The following is a 19,395-nucleotide window of genomic DNA, read 5'->3' as shown; positions in this document are numbered from 1 at the left end:
GACCGGCAAGAATTAGGACCTTTGCTTCGCGACCCTTACGGTGTCTAAAACAGGCGACTTGCTATGAGCCGCAGCTGTTGTCTTAAATGTGAGCGTCCCCTCCTCTCTCCCGGTCTTGAGAAGATCTTCTCTTGAGCCGCGAACAGGCAGGGCACTACCAGTTAAAATGAGGATTTTAATCTAGGGCAGTGGTTGTGATCAGGCAGAAGATTTTGTTATTGTAAAGTTGGCAGAGAGGAAAGGAAGAGGGCTGAGTCCAAAGATCTTACCTTCTTCCTCCTAATTCTGGTTGGGCTTAGTGGATTGTTTTGGGTTTTTTTCTTTTTAGGCCACAATAAGACGAAGAAAAGATTAAGCCACATCAAACTCACAGGGTCTGATATGACATAGTTCTTTTAAATATGTTTATGATAGTGTGTGTTTATTTACAAATGGCTCCTGTGCGGTGACCAGCAATGCCATTCCCCCCCTCCACCAGTTCTCTAGTTAACGTTTTAGTAAAGCACCTAACCCTTTCTAAATATATTAATTTAATCTCATAAACACTTTCAAGGTGTAATAAACAAATGCAATGCTCAGACTGTTTTTTTTATATAGTTAATTTTGGTTTTATTCTGTCTACTGTCATTCTAAAAGTGCATCAGTTTAATACATGTTGATACTGATGCTATTGACACGTAAACAGGCAAAATACATAGACAACCCAAGGACTTGCAGCTTAACAGTATGAAACAACAGTTCAAGGAAATAGTGGGTTTTCAGGAAGTGCATATGCTGTTCTGAGTAAAAGGAACAGCGTAGCCAGAATTTATATGTCGTGTTCCTAGGCAAGACATTCTTTGAAATAGTGTGAAACAAATTTGGCAGGATTTTTCATTAAATGATTTCTTCATGGAAAGGAGTTAATGTGTAAAAAAGCCAGAAATAGAAAAAGAAAGTGGACTGGTAATAACCAAATGTGCAGAATGATAGGCAGACCTAAATGTGCAGAAAGAGAAGTGAAATGATAGGACTGGAAGCCTGAAGTGATAAGGAATAGAGAAATGAGCAGAAGGTACCTAAAATGGATCATTATTATTTGAGTTAGTGCATATACTTCTTGTTTAGCATTGACTTTTCATATTCAAAATTGGTTTCAGTTTCTATTTAAACAAAACAAACTGCATTCCAGTTCCAGCCATTTCTTTCTCTTTTGAGCTGTCTGAACTTCCAGAGCAACTAAACTTAGTGAATACCATGTCAAATGTTTTCATCTTTATCAACAGGAAAGGTGGCAGTATCATAACCTAATTTATTGGCAAAAAGGGAGATGGGTTGCAGGCAGCCAGGGACATGTGTTGTCCAATTTACCATGTCAAATAAGAAGGGCACACACACATATATTCTGTTTATTTCTTTAAAGTGCATGTGAGCGGGAGATGATTGGACACGGATTCATGTATTTTTGAAAGGCACTATAACTTTATCAACTATCATATGTATCAGATATAGGAAAGGAAAACATCAACAGAAAGGCACTCAAAGTGGTCTGGGGTGATATTAATTATTTGAATCTATTCCAGTCTGGGTTGAGACTTGTGTTTAGAATAGAAACGGCCTTGGTTGCCTTGGCAGATGTCTTATGCTGGAGAATGGATATGGGAAGTGCAAGCTGATTGGTTCTTTTGTTGCACTGAGCTTGGGCAGCTCTGAGTTAGAGTAGCTCTGCTCCTTCTGGAGGACTCATCCTGGCAGATGATGCTGGAGACTTCTATACCTATGGCTCAGAAGGTACCTCAAAGTTTTCTCTTGTATCCTGTATTATTTACATACATACAAAATTTTGTATATATACCGCCTTTCCATAGTTCAAACCATGCTCAAGGCATGAGATTGCTAAAAGAATACTGTTTGGGCTGCAGTGTCATCAGTACACAGAAGGCATGCATGTCTAATCCACGCTTCCCTCTATCCTGATGAGGCTATGGACTTACTGAACTGGTATTTGAAGAAAGTTTTAGGGTGCATGAGAAGAACAAGCTGAAGCTTAATTCAGACTAGATGTGGGCTGCTCTGGATAAGGAAATGGATTGATCCAGATGGGGGTATGCAACCATCTCTGAACTATCCCTGAAGGACAAAATTCACAACTAAGGACTTGCCTATTATTTAAATAATTCTAATTCACAACAGCTGCCCATAAATAAACATTCCGTAGGGGGCTTACAACAAAGTATCAAAAACAGAATATACATAATAATTAAAACCCAACAAGGTATAATTATTGTTCCATTTAGAGACGGCATAAAGCAGTTTACAGTCCAGATTTAAAACAGTTTTAAAACCTGGGTGAATTAAAAGGTCTTCATCTGGTGCTGAAAAAACCACAAAGAAGTTTCCAGATAAGCTTGTCTAGAGAGGGTTCTCCTGGACTTGATATTGTAGATGGAACCACATGTTGCAGTGATGGTGACAGTGGCTAGGAGTTCAGATTCTCAGTTTAGGCTTGTGTGCAACCATATCTAGAGAGGATGGACACAGTCCTGGCTTCTCATGTGGTAGTGATGGTCAATACTGTAATTCACTGGGGGGGGGGGGCTGCCTCTAAAATCCAGAAACCTTTGTAGTATTATTGGTATGAAGTTGATGCTAAAGTGGTATTAAGAATTTTAGCTGGTTTTGATAGTTTTATGCTTCTCTGGTATTGCTATTTATACTCCTACAGTTATTTTATTGTTGTTGGATTTTATCTTTTTGCCTATGTGTATTGTGGTTTTGGTTTTTATGGAAGCTACTTTGTGTGTGAGAGAAAAAAGAAATCTGTTTTATTGGTTTTCCATAGTGGAACAGTAAAAAATAAAACAAAACTTGGAGTACAGTTTGCCAATATGTCAGTTTCAGTTGGTAAAATTAAGGCACATATGATTATATTTTAAGGTTAGATTAAGCTTCTCCATAACAATACACGTGCCACAGGTAGTTGTAGTAGCAGTATTGCCTTGTTAATGAAATCTGTAAACAATAACCATGTACTGAAGAACTTATCCTTCTTACATTGTCCATTTATCACTCTGCCACACTGAGGCAAGCATTCAGACAGTGCTGTTTTCTACACATGAGTAAACCAGGAATGTAAAGTAAGACTTCCTCATGTTTTCCACCTGAAAACTTTTCCATTCTGACAGCAGCTATCGGATAGGAAACCAAAGCCCAAGAAGTAATCTCAGAATATCGCCCTCTGATATCAGTTTATGATAAATTATAATAGAAATTTCAGGAAAGACATTTCACCAAAATTATTGTGCTGGGGCGCAGTCCTACCACATACAGATCTGGGATTCCAAAGCATCACACACCCTTCAACATTTTGGGGATTGATTATGGGTGATTTGAAAAAGTTTGGGTGGGGTCCAATGCAAATTAAGTATAGTTTTCATGTGAGAGGACCTTTGTCCTAAAAGATGGCCAACCTCCTCTAACTTTAATTAACTAATTAATCCCATGTGAAGAACAGTTTTGTAATATGCAGTGGCAAGAGAGATGTTGGAACCACTAATGACCCTTACAGAGCATCTTAACCGTGTCTAATTAATTAAATGGGATTTACTCCAGGTAAGTAGGTTTAGGATTGCAGCCTTACTAATAATCTTGAAACATGGGTCTGAAGATGATAGCAGATTGTGCAATTTATATCAGCTTTATTTTTGATGTGCACAATACTAGGAATCTAGTGTTGGAAATAATAACAAGTTAAATATGAAATTAAAATGAAATACCGTATCTTAATAAAATGTTGCCTGTATTGATAGGATATTGAAATAAGAAGTACTAATGCCTTAAATTGCTTTAGTTTTTCAAATAAAGGCTAGTATGGGGACAGTGGTAAGAGATCAGTTCAAACTTTATTGTCTGTAGTATCCTATTTGGTAAGGAGGATTTTCAATTCATCTGCAAATATGTAGTAGAATGTGTAGTACAATAACAAGGGCACATAGTTTACAATATGGCATAACAGATTAAGAAGGATCGTGTAGACTTGCACAATATTTAATTAAAGTGCTAGCCCGTTCATTGACTGTTTTGCATTTCCTCATGGGATTTAGCACGTTAATATTGATTCTGCTGAATCAAAAACAGTTATTTTTAAAAAACAGAAGTTAATAAACAAGATACTTATTGTCTTTACTGATGCAAATCTTGAAGGGGTTCAGAGAACCCCTTCAAGTTCAGAAGGGGTTCAGAGAAACTACATTGAAATTAGACTTTTTCAAGGTTTCTACTTTGCATTTCCACATAATTCAATAGCAGAAGCTTTTGTAAGAAGCGGAGAACATGTATCTAAATGAAGAGGAGAGGACTTTGCCCTGTCTTTGCTAGTGAGCTTTTCAGTGAGCTTTTAAAATGAAAAATATTACAAGGTGAAACTCGTGTAATTTATTTTCTTGCTGATTTTAGAATTGTGTCCTCTTCCCTTTTTCAAGTACTGGTTGTACTGTGCTGTGTGCCAGATAATTCAGTGAAGATGGCAGGGTGTTAATCAGAGATGGCTTTATGAGCTAGGATTGATTATAGGCTATTATTTAGCTATTAGGAAAAGGTGCTGCCTTTTCATTTTGGCCTTTGATGTTCCACACATGACTAATATGCCTGCAGGTGGCCTAGCAACTTTTGTTGACTAATTTTTAAGACTATTTTAAACCCTAAAAAACCAAGTGCAGACTATTGAACAGAATGTGTTTGTCCAATGATGAGCCATAAACCCTAAAAAACCAAGTGCAGACTATTGAACAGAATGCGTTTGTCCAATGATGAGCCTTTTCTTTGAAAACTGATGTGGAGGCCTTGCTCCCAAGCGTTCACTCCAGTATGTTAGCCTGGAATCATTATGACATGTGAGGTAGAATGGTGCAGTGGACTTAGACTGGGAAGAGGTTTAAATCTTTGCTCAGCCACAAAGCCAACTGGGTAACTTTGAGATGGTCAGTCTCCCTCTCAACCCAACCTTACAAGGTGGGTAAAATGGGAATAGGACCACCATACGTACAGGATAAAAAATTATCAGCAAGCAGTACTTAAAATTTTAATTTGTTGGCTGTTTTAAACGATGCAGTTATTATTGTTTTACTGCTGTAACATGGTTACAGCTTTCCAATTATGTTAACCTCTTTATGAAAGAAAAGTTGTATAAAATATATAAAAACAAATACAAACACTGTGGATTTCCACATGTGATCTCTGGGATTGATGGAAGTTCTGTGGAACAGGAAACATATAGCACCTCTCTCTTGGTAGAACGTAAGTGTTCTCCTGGATCACATCAGGAGTTTATTTACTCTAGCTTACTCTCAGATGCCTCAGATATACTTAACAACCAAGCATGAACATATTATTATTTCCTTATTGTTTGCCTTCAGCACTTGGTATTAAGAGTGGCTGAGTGGGGAATTGAACCCTTGTCTCCCCTGCCCCAGTCTGGCACTCTATACCATCCTTGCTATGGTGATGTTATCTGTTATTCTTGTCTTTTAACAACTGATATATTGGGATCAGCCGTATTCTTTTGACTGTGTTGTAACCAGCTCTGGCACCTTATGGTGAAGAGTGGGTGAGAAATGCATCATCATCATCAGAAACTATTCCTTGGTGCCTTTGGGGAAAATGTTGGTTGAATGGCATATGGGAGTATGCTTGTAAATCACATATACATGCTGACATCTAATTTTATGACTTTTTGTAGCCACAGTGATGCTCAACCTGGCTTAAGCTAACATTGCTGCAGTGGTAGAGCATGAGACTCTTAATCTCAGGGTTGTGGGTTTTGTTGGGAAACAGGGAGTTGGACTAGATGACCCTCATGGTCTCTTCCAACTCTGCAATTCTATGATTTACAAGTGAAGCATTTTCCCACTTGTTATATTGCATGCCAGTTGTAATCCTGTTATGAACAGTTATAGCCCGCTATTAGGAAAGTGTGGTTATGCTGATGAAGTTGATTGTAATGGGAGAAATGCTTCTAGAGTATTGTATCATGTGAGTCATCCCTCTTGTAGCTTCTCCTGATGCTTCATAGCTATAAAGATCTGAGGGTGGGGGAAGAAAAGGAGGAGCTGAGGACAGCTAACTTGTGCCTGTAGCTCCTGAAGGCTTTTGGAAATGGCAGCTTCAGAGCTTTTGTCCAGGACTGAAAGATGGAAACATATATTGCCAGTTCTTGAGCATCTTCATTGATTACCGGCCTCTTTCCAAGTACAATTCAAAGCAGTTACTTTTCTCTTTAAAGTCCTGTACTGCTTAGCTTGAGATCATGATACATGAAAGAATGCCTGTTCATGTGCTCTGATTATCGCCCCCCCCCCGCCAATGTCTAAGTATACTTTTGTGTTTTTTGCAGTGGTGGGACGAGAAGCTTGATTTTCATACTGCCTTTCTTCAGCATCTGGCAAAAGTTGTTCCGGACATTTATTTTGATGAAATGGATCCCTTGCCAGAGAAGGAGGAAGAAATAGCTCAGATGACCATATTGTACCCTCTGGAGTGGTATCTGTTCGGTGAAGATCCAGATATCTGTCTAGAGAAGCTACGGCAGAGTGGCACTCCTCAGCTCTGTGGAAAGGTGTTCAAAGGTGGAGAGACAACATATTCATGCAGGTGAATAATTACACTCTTGCTCTGCAATATTTCCTTCTGTTATGTGACACAGCAACATGCAGATTGCAAAATAGATTTGGTGCATCATGTATTTCTAATACGTTTGCACTTTCTGAGGATACTAGTATAAGGTAATAGTCATATAAGGGCAAGCGAAGGGAGTCTTGCAACTTAAAATAAAAGGGAAAACAATGGTAAAAGCAAATAAACTTCCATTTAAAAGACATGGGCACAGCAGCTGGGCCTGGGACATGGGGAGTTGAGAAAACCCCTGTTACTTACATCTAGTCCCCCAGCTCCCAATATTGCTTCTGTGTAAGGTGTAGTGCTGCAGCTGTCTGTTGCTGTTGTAATACATTTGTAGGTGGGGCTTCCTTGGAAGGCAACCTGGAAACTTAAGTTAGCACAGAATGTGGCTGCCAGACTTTTAACTAGTGTAACTAGGCTGAATCACATTATATTTATTTTGCAAAAACTGCATTGATTACCTACTTGCTTCTAAGCCCTATTCAGGATACTGGTATTTAACTTTAAGGCCGAAGGTTCAAATACCTGAAGGAGTGCCTCTCTTTATATCAACCTACTGGAGTCTTAAGATCTTCAGTTAAGGCTTTTCTCTGTGTACACTTGCTAGGGGAAGTACATTATATAGCAAAAAGGGAGAGAGCCTGCTCTGTGCTGCCCTGAGTTTGAAGTACTCTCCCTATAGAGGCATGGCTAGCACTGATTTCACGATTTTTAGGCACTAGGTCAAACCTTTATGCATTTTAAGTTGCAGTTTATGTAGTTCATGTTGGTTAGTCTGCTATGTTGTTTTAACTGCTTCTAAATAGTTTTTATACCACCTGGTATCTGTGAGGATGAAGGGTCTAAATATCTTTTTCAATAATAAATATTTTTATAATAACTGTTGACCGCTATTATAACATGGTGACTCAGTTTTGATAGAGAACTGAACTGTAGTTCAGGTGCATGGAGACAAGTCTTGGTGAGTCTTGGGGTTGCACATTTCCTCTTCTTCATGAACAAGAGAGTGAAAGCTTCTGCCTTTACTTCTGAACAAACTTCAGTTCTATGTTATATAGTTGCACCTAATATTGAAGCCAAATATTAATTTTAATATTGAATTTGTAATGTTCATACTTTGACTGAAAATGAATAGAATATCTAAAACTTTGCTACCAGCGTTGCTGGAATATGGGAGATTTGTGTTTTGGAGTGGGTGGTTATACAGTGGTTTCTTACTTTCGTTGCAGAGACTGTGCAATTGATCCAACTTGTGTGCTCTGCATGGATTGTTTCCAGAACAGCATTCACAAAAACCACCGTTACAAGGTAATATAATGTATGCTTCACAATAATTTGCTAGAGCATTTTCTTTTCTTTTTTAAACTTTCTTTTATTATTTTATTAAATATGTAATAAGCAAGACTAAGAGAGTATTTCAAGAATTCAACAAAATGTAAAGAGACAAAAAAACCCCCCGTATTTTTCGCTCCATAAGACACACCAGACAATAAGACGCACCTAGTTTTTGGAGGAGGAAAACAAGAAAAAAAATATTCTGAATCTCAGAAGCCAGAACAGCAAGAGGGATTGCTGCGCAGCGAAAGCAGCGATCCCTCTTCCTGTTCTGGCTTCTGGGATAGCTGCGCAGCCTGCATTTGCTCCATAAGACACACACACATTTCCCCTTACTTTTTAGGAGGGAAAAAGTGAGTCTTATAGAGCAAAAAATACGGTATTTTAAAAAAAGTGTACAAAAGAAGCAGTGTGACAGTATTCCAAGATAAGATGTAAACAGTGAATCAAAAACTCATCTAATCAAAAACAGCACCAGATGAAATCAAATCTAGATGGAATTTCTCATTTGTGTGACTGTGTTGTTAAACAAGCTAAAAAACCATCAGACAGCTGCGAAGTCCAGTGAGTCCACTTCCCCTCTGAGAACCTGGAGTTGGTGGGTCAATTTCTCTGTTGTGGCTATAAGTAAAGCTTTTTATAACTGGTTTGTAATAGAGTACATAGAAGGGTCTTTCCAGCCTTGAGTCGCGACTAAAGGGGCAGCTGTTAGCAAATGAGTTATCAGTATCTTGCTATGTAAATTGGAATTATCTCCTACAAACGTGGAAAATAAGCACAACCTGGATAGACCTATAGATCTTTGGCCTGGTGGTGGTGCTGAGATCAAAAACCACTGAGCCTTTCACATTGCAACTCCACCAACAAAATGGGAAGCACCCTTTTAGCATGTGGCTTCCTGGAGTTAAAAACCATTTCTGTATTTAATGAATTTTCCCTACCAGAGCTGAAACTGAAATGAAAGGTTTAGAGGACCACATTCTAGACTACTGTGAGGGATCGATTTCTAAAGCTACATCAGCCTCCACATGCTAATCAAAGGTTTTCAAAGGGAGAAAATTGAAAGTCTAGAAGCCAGAGCATAAAGTGTTGAAACAAGTCCTTTCTGAGAACCTTTGGATACCCTGAGGTTCAAATCTCTTCAAATTTCTGTCTCCAGTCTGTAATTCCTCATCTTTAATAAAATGAGAGATATGTTTGATGCTCAACGAATCTATTTTTTGCTCTCGCAACTTGTTGCACAAGGCTAGATTGTCTACTTCCTTATAATGATGAAGAAAAGGCGAGGGAGTCAGTGGAGATGGAGAGGAAACCAACTTCCCTCTCCATCTATACCGGACACTCAGCATACAACTAGTTTCCCAGGTTTCGCCATAACAGCCATAATCCTGGTTGGCAAGGTAGAGCAGCCAGCCAGGAAGTTGACTCGGGGCTCTCGATGGCAATCCAGCATTTAACGTCATCAGTGGTTAACTGTGGGATCATCTGGCATAACTGCAGCACATCAAAATAAGTTTGTAGGCTGGGGAAGCCCCATCCTCTTGACTTGGCAAATGAGAGACATAGCAAGTTTTGCTTTACGGGCCTGCGAGATGAACATGTTGAGAGCTGATTGCCAGCCTTTAATAGTTTTACTTGGAATTAAAATAAGGAGCACTTGGAAAATGAACAGGAGCCTGGGCACAGCAGCCATTTTAACTTTGGCTGCCCTGCCCTGGGTCAAGAGGTTTAAATTCCTCCAGGCTCCAAGGTATTGTTTAATCTGTTTAAGCATTGGTAAAAAATAAATTTAAGCAAATCATCCAAATAATCCCTTGTGCTTTCTAATAAGGGTTATACATAGTGAAATAAGGTTATGCAAAGACGACTCGAATTCATATATTTGCTTTCAGGCTCTGTATATGTTTTTAGTTACTAGTTTATGACTTGGGGAGGACTAGTTTAATTGCTTTCCTAAATTCCAGACTTCTAATAAACTTTGACTAGGTGTCTTAGCAGTTGAATTCTTAACATATAGACTGAGCTCTAAAGAACACTGCAACTTTTTCCACTATTGAGAAGGGGTTGGGGGCTTGTTTTTCTTGAACAGCAGGTTCCATGTCACATACCCAAACCATTTTTGTAATTAAAGACTTACCAAATCAATTTGTGAGATGGCGTGGGGATTTGTTGAAAGAAAAAAGTAAAGTGATATACCCAAGCCCTTGTACACACCTGCAGTAGCTTTGTAGATCACAGCAGTTGGTGGGGAGATTGCTCGAACTGCATTGAAGGTTTGCCTAGCTGGTGACATCTTTGCCTCTCAATTCACCTAACCTCTGAACAAAAGGAATTTTGAGAGTTTGATGCAACTTTCAACTCCTATCTCCCCTGAACAAGTTCAGCCTGTTTTGTCTTGGTCAAAGCGTTTAGTTAGCATGAAAGTGTGGTGCATCATAAAAGTATACAGTCAAACCCAAGAAGCTTTATTGCAATTAAGGAAGGAAATAGAAGGAATAGGAAAGAAAATGAGTAGAATAAAAAAAGGGGGGGGAATCCTTTGTATTCCTTAGATCTGCATCATCTATGATGTTTAGCAGATGGTAGTTTTTTCATAGAGAGCAATCCCCATTTTTAATGCTGTAGGATCAGGGAGTGGGTTGATGGGAGCAGGAGAATTGTTCAGTCAGGTATGGTCATGTGGACTCTAATGCAAGAGTATGGAATCTGCAGCCTCCACCTAATTTCACACTGGTGAGGAAAGCTAAAATGGAGAGAATGGTGGAAGGAGTCATATGGGGCAAAGTTTTGGTGCTTGGAACATGGCATGTCCAACACATAGTTGGAAGAGCACCTGGGAAGATGGGATCCTGAGTTATGGTTTTGGCTTCTTTCGAATAAACCATAGTTTAAACTAAGCAGAGTTTCCTCATGTTTCTAAAACAAAAGTGAAAAATTACAATCTCTTTGCGGCCCTGCCAGAGGAGGAGAGAGAGCACCCAAGCCTGAGGCTCGTTATTACTCACACACATAATGCTAATACATAGTTGAGCATAGTGTTCTAAAAGAGCTTTGGGTGCAATTCCCCCCCCCCCTTTATTTAATATTTATTTGTTTAATAAAATTTGTTTGTGTAACAAAACCAACACCCAAAATCTCAAAGAGGTTTACAAAAAGGATAAAACAATACAGTCATTAGTAAAAACAGCTATTTAAAACATTCAGATAATAAGTAAAATCAGTGATAAGCGAAAGACTGGTGAAAATACATGGAAACATTCTATGTATCACAGTAGACTTGCCTGTTTTTAGCAGGTTTGAAATGAGTGCAATGAAGAGGCCTGCCTTACACCAGTAGGCAGGGAATTCCAAATTGTGGGAACTGCCACAGAGATTCATTTCTTAGAAATGTGGAACGAGTATTATGTGGCACCTGTAACAGTGCCAGTTCCACAGAATGAAGTGGTTGAGTGGGAATGTATGGGTGAAGGCGATCGCTCAGGTAAACTGATTCCAAATCATGTAGGGCTTTTTGTACTAATAGTAACACCTTGTATCTGATGACCTTATTTGTTTCAGATGCACACTTCTACTGGAGGAGGTTTTTGTGATTGTGGAGATACAGAAGCATGGAAGACTGGACCACTGTGTACAAATCATGAGCCTGGAGCAGCAGGAAGCATGGAAGAGGTAACACACCTGCCTGCAATATATTGGAAAACAGATATTGTAAGACCTCACACTTCATGATGTACTTGTTGCTGTTATGGGAGTGTGTTAAGATGAGAGGCAGTATAAAAATATTTTTTAATAAATAAATAACCGCTCACTTATTGTCAGAGTGCTGCATTTATATATTTTTAAGCTTTTTATTAAATTCCCATTATTCAGATTTTTGTAACAACAGTTGGAGGAAGAGTGTTCTTTATGTTCAACAGATTAATATTGCACAGCATTTCTTAATTCATATTAGTGTTTTCCCCCCCTGTAGAACGTGGAATGCCAGTTGAATGAAGAGCTAATAGCGCAAGCAAGAAAAATGTTCCCTTCAGTAATAAAATATATTGTAGATATGACTGTTTGGGAGGAAGAGAAGGAGCTGCCTCCAGAGCTTATAACTAGGTAAGTGATGTGCTGGAGTTCGTGGCAAGTGTTTTACTTGCCTATAAGTGGTAAAACCTTCGAAAATAAAGCAGAGTCATTCAGTTACTTGGTAAGGAAAGCCAAAAGGACTAGTCAGACTAGTGAGAAGCATGACTGCATTTGAAAACAACAATGATAAGGCACAGGAAGGTAGGAAAGTGACGGTCTGCTGTCATTATCTCTGATTATCTGCTGAATTATCTCTGATACTACCAAGGACCTTCTTGAACCATAATTCAATAATGTTAACTCTACATGGGGAGGTGAGCTCACATCGTGGATGGAGATTAAACGAAGAACTATTAAACAATATAGAAATAAGAGAGAAAGGTAAAAAAATAATGAAAGAATATTTTGAAGTCAACCTCAATCAGGGTGTAGATGAGAAAGTGGTCTGGGACGCAAGTAAGGCATTCCTTACTTCAGGATCAGTAGCTATTCTAATGCAAACAAGAACATTACTTATGTAAATCAGAGCTTAATCAATTCCTCCAATTTGATTGCTTGTCCCTTTTTTACTTAATGGCTTACATTTGTTTTGTTGCCCAATATGTATGTTGGAGTTTATTTTAGTATTCTCTTGTTAGAATGATATTTTGGTTTCCTCCCAGTAGAGAGAAGCTGGACAAATACTACTGTGTCCTTTTCAATGATGAACATCATTCTTATGACCATGTTATCTATAGCCTACAAAGAACTCTTGGCTGTGAGCTTGGAGAAGCCCAGATATATACTGCTGCTATAGATAAAGAGGTTGGTAGTATGCACCATTCCTGTTACAACTGTACCATATTGTAGCCCAGTTGAGAGAGAGCCAATTGTACTGTTGTGGTCTATAATTTGCTTCCATTACTTAGCAAGAAAAGCCAAATGCTTCATAAGTGGTAGGTGAGAAAACAATAAGAGTTATCAGCTAATACAGTCAAACCTCAGTTTTCGAACGTAATCCGTTCTTGAAGACCGTTCGACTTCCGAAACATTTGACAACCGAGGCGCGGCTTCCGATTGGTTGCAAGAGCTTCTTTCATTCAAGCGGAAGCTAGGTTGGACATTTGAGTTCCGAAGAACGTTTGAAAACCGGAACATTTACTTCCGGGTTTTTGGCGATCGGGAACCAAAACTTTTGAAAATAGAGCCGTTCAACAACCAAGATTTGACTGTACCCTGTGGTTGTGGGTTTGCCACATTCCTGCCACCATGTTCTGTAACAATTCTGTTTTGGAGATAAGGGATTATTTCCACGAAAGAGAAGAGAGAGGAACAGAACGTCACCATTTCCCAACAGTATTGACATTGCACTGCCTCTTGGTGGAGCATGACAGCATTTTCCTCTCTCCGAAGCAATATCACTTGGTGTGCGATGTTGCTTGTGGCACTCCATATTGTGATCCTACTTTTCCAGGCAGTTATATGAAAAATATATTGAAAGGAGTGTCTTTTATCAAGGGAAATCTCAGCAGGAATATGTATATGTATAGCTGTATCATCTATAATGTATCATCTGTATCATCTATCTATATGTAGATTTGCGCAATGAATCATGAGGGAAGGATTCATTGGGATGAATTGGGTCATGCAGTAACACTCTTCAGGGTTAGGGCCTGTCTTGAGAGACCTGAAGCTGCCTTACACTAAGCTAAGGCATCCCATTGGTCCATCTTGCTCAGTATTGTCTGCACTGTTTGGGGACAGCTCTCCTGGGTTTAAGACAGGCGTCTTTTTCAACCCTACCTGGAAATTCCAGGAATTGAATCTGGGACCTTTGGCAAATGCTCTGACACTGAGCCTTTACCCATCCATGGAAATTGAGCTACACACCACAACATTACAACTGGGTCAGTACAAACAATATTCTAAATGTGCCCACACCATAGGGTGCATCAGTCTAGTGAAATCTCCAAAGATAAAGAGTTGAAACCATTAGCTGCTTATGAAACAGTTGAGCATCCTTAGTTCAGTCTTGCCTTAATAATAATAATAATAATAATAATAATAATAATAATAATAATAATAATTTATTATTTGTACCCCGCCCATCTGGCTGGGTTTCCCCAGCCACTCTGGGCGGCTTCCATAAAAACCAGAAATACACTAAAATATCACAGTTTAAAAACTTCCCTGAACAGGGCTGCCTTAAGATGTCTTCTGAATGTCAGATAGTTATTTATCGCTTTGACATCTGATGGGAGGGCGTTCCACAGGGCGGGTGCCACTACCGAGAAGGCCCTCTGCCTGGTTCCCTGTAGCTTTGCTTCTCGTAATGAGGGAACCGCAAGAAGGCCCTCGGCGCTGGACCTCAGCGTCCGGGCAGAACGATGGGGGTGGAGACGCTTTGTTTACATATTGTTATAAGATCAAGTTCTGCCATTACCTGACCTAAATATGTCACTTCTTCTAATTATTCAGGGCCGGAAGGCTGTCAAGGCAGGATCATATGCTGTTTGCCAGGAAGCAAAAGAAGAGATTAAGGTAACTTCCTGAAATGTGTCAAATATACCCAGTTAATACTGAATAATTGTTCTGTTCCTTTACAGATGCAAAGACTTCGAATCATTCTTGACCTTTTCAGATTTTTCTTATCCTACATTTTTTGTAACATTTAATCAATTAAGCTTCAGACACTGTGCTCCAACTGTTCCAGCTGTCCTCTCTTTTCCTTAGTTGGAAGTACAAATGGCATGATAGAGAAGATGAAAGGAAAAAAGTAGACAAGATCAAAGAATATCCTCTAATTCTAATGTCTTTTTAAAAAAATTTTCTAGAAACATTCGAACAACGTTTCCCAAGGTCCCCTAAATGTTAAGGTTCTTCATGCTGATATTATGGCTCACCAGAAATTTGCTCTGCGTCTTGGTTCCTGGTTAAACAAACTTATGAGCTACTCAAGTAAGCACCTTAAATTGCTCTGTATCATAATCAAATGCCGAAACATTGACAAGAGAATTCTTTCCTTAGCAGTATATGTAATTGCAGGACCAGTCTTTCTTAAATGGTCAAAGCTATTATTGATACTGAAATCAATTTTCATGTGCAAGCATTTTATACTAAGGATTTGCATCTTACAAAATGTCTTGATATAAAACCCACAGTTGTGTTTGGGAAATATTCCCATTCACTTGAATTCAAGCCTCAATTTCCTTGTGTTTTTCTGAGGTAGCGAAAGTAATGCTATTCTGGTCTTCTTGTCCCTGGCTGACCCAGAAATAAATATTCAATTATATGGTGATGGCTAGCTGGGGTATGTTCTTGTAGGCCATGTTCCTAATTATCAATTCATGTGCTCCTCATGGCTGCTTTTAATTCAGAATAAAAGTGGCTAGCATAAATACCATGAGTTTGCTTAAACTTACTTTAATATATTTTAAAATTGTTGTAAACTGCCCTGGGACCTTACGATGGAGGCAGGGTTGGAAATTGAATAAGTAGTCATACGTTATTGGTATTGTTTGTTCAAAGCTGGTCCAGAATAACATCTCAAATATGCAAGGCAATAGTAGTTCTAGAAACTTTACACTCTTATTTCAAAAGAAATAATATTGATTGAAAGATAAACATGGCAGTACAGGGTCAGCGATGAGGTGGGGTCCTTGTAAATGTAAGGAATTGATTTCAGAATAGAGATACTATTCTGTTACATCTGAAGATTTATTGGCAAAAGTTTTTTTTAATCAAAAGAATACAACATTTAAGCAGGCCACAATCATTCCAATAACCCATCGAGATTATTTTACTCTTAGGTGACTTTCGTCAGATCTTTTGTCAAATATGTCTAAAAGAAGAAATTGATTCAGAGAAACCTTGTCTTATAAGCACATTGATGCTTTGGGATGCAAAACTTTACAAAGGTAAGTTGAATTGATGTTAATTGAGCTTCTTTACACCTTCAGTGTCTGCCACTCAGTTTAAGATGAGTGAAACTTTGATATTTGGAAATAGTCTGACAGCTACTTTTTAAATTTTGAAAAAAGATTGATGTCTAGGCTTTCAAACAAATATGGTTTCCCAACTGGACTATGCTTGGCAATTGTATATTTGGCAATTGTGTATATTTCGAAATGTAAGCACTTACTGTTATTACTTACTCTGTTATTGAGATAAACATTGCATTTTGTAAAATGGAACAAAATATTCTTATAATTAGATATTCATTCTCTTTTTCTTATGGGAGTAAACATGAACTGTTGAATTTTTCAGGAGCTAGGAAGATCTTGCATGAACTAATCTTCAGCAGTTTTTTCATGGAAATGGAGTACAAAAAAAGGTTTGCCATGGAATTTGTTAAGGTAATTTATCTCTCCTGTTACTTTTCACCCTTATTATAGCATGGTATGTTTTGCAAAGCCTTTTAAAAAAATTATTGACTGCAGCTTGCCCAGTGGGGCAGAGCCATAGCAATATGGCAGCAGCATCCCTGCCACTCACTAGGAGGCAGAGGTGAGAGAGGGTGGGGCAAAATGGTAGACTGGCAGAAGCCTCAAACGGACTGTGCTGATACACCATGCAGCCCCAGCTTTGCCACTACTTTGACCTCTGTTCCATCTGGAGCAGCCGGGGAGTTATGTGAGGCTGCTGTTTGTGGATTTTAGCTCTGCTTTTAACACTATCCTCCCCCATAGACTGGTGTCCAAGCTAGAGGCGATTGGACTCTCCAACTCCACCTGTCTCTGGGTTTTGGACTTTTTGTCAGAACGTTCTCAGAGGGTTAGAGTAGGGTCACATATGTCCACAGCCCTTAGCCTTAACACCGGCTCACCACAGGGTTGTGTGTTGAGTCCCCTGCTCTATACTCTCTATACGTATGATTGTACAGCCATTTATTCCAGCAACAAAATCATCAAGTTTGCTGATGACACTACGGTGGTGGGGCTCATTTCAGGAGGGGATGAGTCCGCCTATCGGGACGAGGTGGAGCGGCTTTGTGCTTGGTGTGGAGAGAACAATCTGGCTCTTAATACGGCTAAGACCAAGGAATTGGTGGTGGATTACAGGAAAAAAAAGGCGGACATTCAGCCCTTGTATATCAACGGGGAACGGGTGGAGAGGGTGGCGGAATTCAGGTTTTTGGGAGTGACTATCGATCAGGGCATGACTTGGAGCGCAAATACCACTGCTCTGGTGAAGAAGGCCCAGCAGAGAATTTATTTCCTCAGACTTTTAAAGAAGAACAATCTGAGTGAGAGACTGCTGGTGTCCTTCTACCGAGGCTCCATAGAGAGCATTCTCACATACTGTATTTGTGCCTGGTTCTCCAGCTGTACAGCTAGGAAGAGGAAGGTGCTCCAGAAGGTCATAACCACAGCCCAAAGGATTATTGGTCATCCCCTCCCATCTTTGGAAGAACTGTACGGTTCCCGTTGTCTTAGGAAAGCAAACAATATCCTGCAGGATGCATCTCACCCGGGACACAGTCTGTTTGTACTACTGCCTTCTGGCAGGAGATACAGAAACATCAAGTCAAGGACAAATAGACTGAAAAATAGTTTCTATCCAAGAGCTGTGGCCTTCTTAAATGCAGTAACTCGATAGTGTGACCTGGGAGTTTGATGGGTGTGGGTGTGGGTGTGGCTGGAATGTGGTTTGTTTGGTTGTTGTTGTTGTTTTGCTTTTGTTGTTTTTAAGGGATGGCATCCAATTTCGTTGCACTTGTGCAATGTTGCACTTGTGTAATGACAATAAAGAATCTATCTATCTATCTATCTATCTATCTATCTATCTATCTTGGCTGGGGTTGATGGGAGTTGGGCATCCAACTCTGTATCCAGTTCTGTAAACTGCCCTGTGATCTTCGGATGAAGGACAATATATAAATTTAATAAATGATGATAATGTTCTTAAACCACTTGTTTACTAATTATTTAAGCATTTGTAAGTTTTTTTTTTTGGCACATGTTCAAAACTGGTAACAGAATAATAAACAAACAGTAGAGATTAAATTCTTCATTAAATGAGTTCATTAAAGGTCCTCCCCAAAGAGAAAATTCAGTGAGATTCAGCAATCATTAGCATCACTCAAAGTTGAATTTTGGGGTGGGGGTGGGGAGACTTTTACAACAAACTTCATCAAAGTCCTGAGGTAGAAACAGTGTTCATCTAAATGGCTGCCTTTAATTACTCTGCTCAAAGCATCTACAGAGAAGATTTCCCCATTCTTTGGCCGATAAGATCACTCTGTTACCTTGTGCCAAAGATGACTTGCCTGTGCTGTACGTTGAAAGTTTGGGAGTGTCCAGCCGCCTACTGCAGTCATGGAAGACACGAGCAGAACCATGCTGCCCAGTGGTCCAAACAGAGTCCTTCTTTGTCTTAAATTTTAAAAAGGAAAGAACATTGGTCCTTCACAGTTGGGTTGTCTGGTGAAATAGTGTGTGTTCCTGCTGGAAGGCAGGGATTTCACTTACCGTATGCTCGCCTCATGATGCCTCTGGCCTTAAGTTCCTGCCAGGCAATCACCTTTTTTGCATATTCTTCTCTTCACAGCATTACAAAAAACTACAGAGTGAATACATCAGTGATGATCATGAAAGGCAAATTTCTGTGACAGCACTTTCGGTTCAGATGTTCACCGTTCCTACATTGGTACGTACAGCCAATCATCCGAGTATATAAAGAACATTTCGTATTGTGTTAGTCGCAATACTTGTAGGTAACTTGGACACTGCAAGAAATTTTCCAAAGAAAGACTTGGTTGAATTCTGCTTAAGATACAGTGGTACCTCGGGTTACATACGCTCCAGGTTACATACTCTTCAGGTGACAGACTCCGCTAACCCAGAAATAGTGCTTCAGGTTAAGAACTTTGCTTCAGGATAAGAACAGAAATCGTGCTCCGGCGGCGCGGCTGCAGCAGGGAGGCCCCATTAGCTAAAGTGGTGCTTCAGGTTAAGAACAGTTTCAGGTTAAGAACGGACCTCCAGAACAAATTAAGTACTTAACCTGAGGTACCACTGTACATTGCTTATTTGTATTCCTATCTGACTTGGTCTGGCATCATACAGTGGAAACAATAAACAATATGTGAGAAGAAATCTTGCAAATAACCTTTATAGTAGTTTATGCATTCATTTTTTAAATAAGCAAACATATTTAATTTTTGTTTCAGTCACTATAACCAAAGGGGCAACCATATCTCTATAGTCTACTATTTTCCTTTTGTCAAGAGCCTACAACCAGCCTTCAGGACAGCATTATTATAGTTTGGATCCCATGAACCACAAGCAGTCTCCTACTTACAAAACAAGGCCTTATTGCCCTCTCTTCTGTGCTGAAACCCACCCCCAAAGCCAA

General features: G+C 39.3%; 1 protein-coding gene across 2 annotated transcripts in view; it reads left to right on the top strand.

The window, feature by feature from the left end:
* The window catches only part of UBR1 (ubiquitin protein ligase E3 component n-recognin 1), a 58,685-nt gene that overhangs the window by 571 nt on the left and 38,719 nt on the right, over positions 1-19,395 (top strand). Inside the window, exons 2-11 of one of the 2 annotated variants that reach the window (XM_081881011.1) lie at positions 6,371-6,627; positions 7,884-7,962; positions 11,548-11,658; positions 11,960-12,090; positions 12,726-12,864; positions 14,518-14,580; positions 14,874-14,997; positions 15,849-15,956; positions 16,306-16,394; positions 18,589-18,687. In XM_081881011.1, the coding sequence (XP_081737137.1) occupies positions 6,371-6,627; positions 7,884-7,962; positions 11,548-11,658; positions 11,960-12,090; positions 12,726-12,864; positions 14,518-14,580; positions 14,874-14,997; positions 15,849-15,956; positions 16,306-16,394; positions 18,589-18,687 (1,200 nt within the window). Of the gene's footprint in view, positions 1-6,370; positions 6,628-7,883; positions 7,963-11,547; positions 11,659-11,959; positions 12,091-12,722; positions 12,865-14,517; positions 14,581-14,873; positions 14,998-15,848; positions 15,957-16,305; positions 16,395-18,588; positions 18,688-19,395 lie in introns of both variants that reach the window. The other variant, XM_081881010.1, reaches the window with a different exon arrangement.

The sequence above is a fragment of the Podarcis erhardii genome (genome assembly GCF_964252035.2).
Source record: "Podarcis erhardii genome assembly, chromosome: 1".
In the NCBI taxonomy this organism is placed as follows: domain Eukaryota; kingdom Metazoa; phylum Chordata; class Lepidosauria; order Squamata; family Lacertidae; genus Podarcis; species Podarcis erhardii.
The sequence above is the reverse complement of the archived record's forward strand: the minus strand, read 5'-3'. Positions and strand labels throughout refer to the sequence as shown.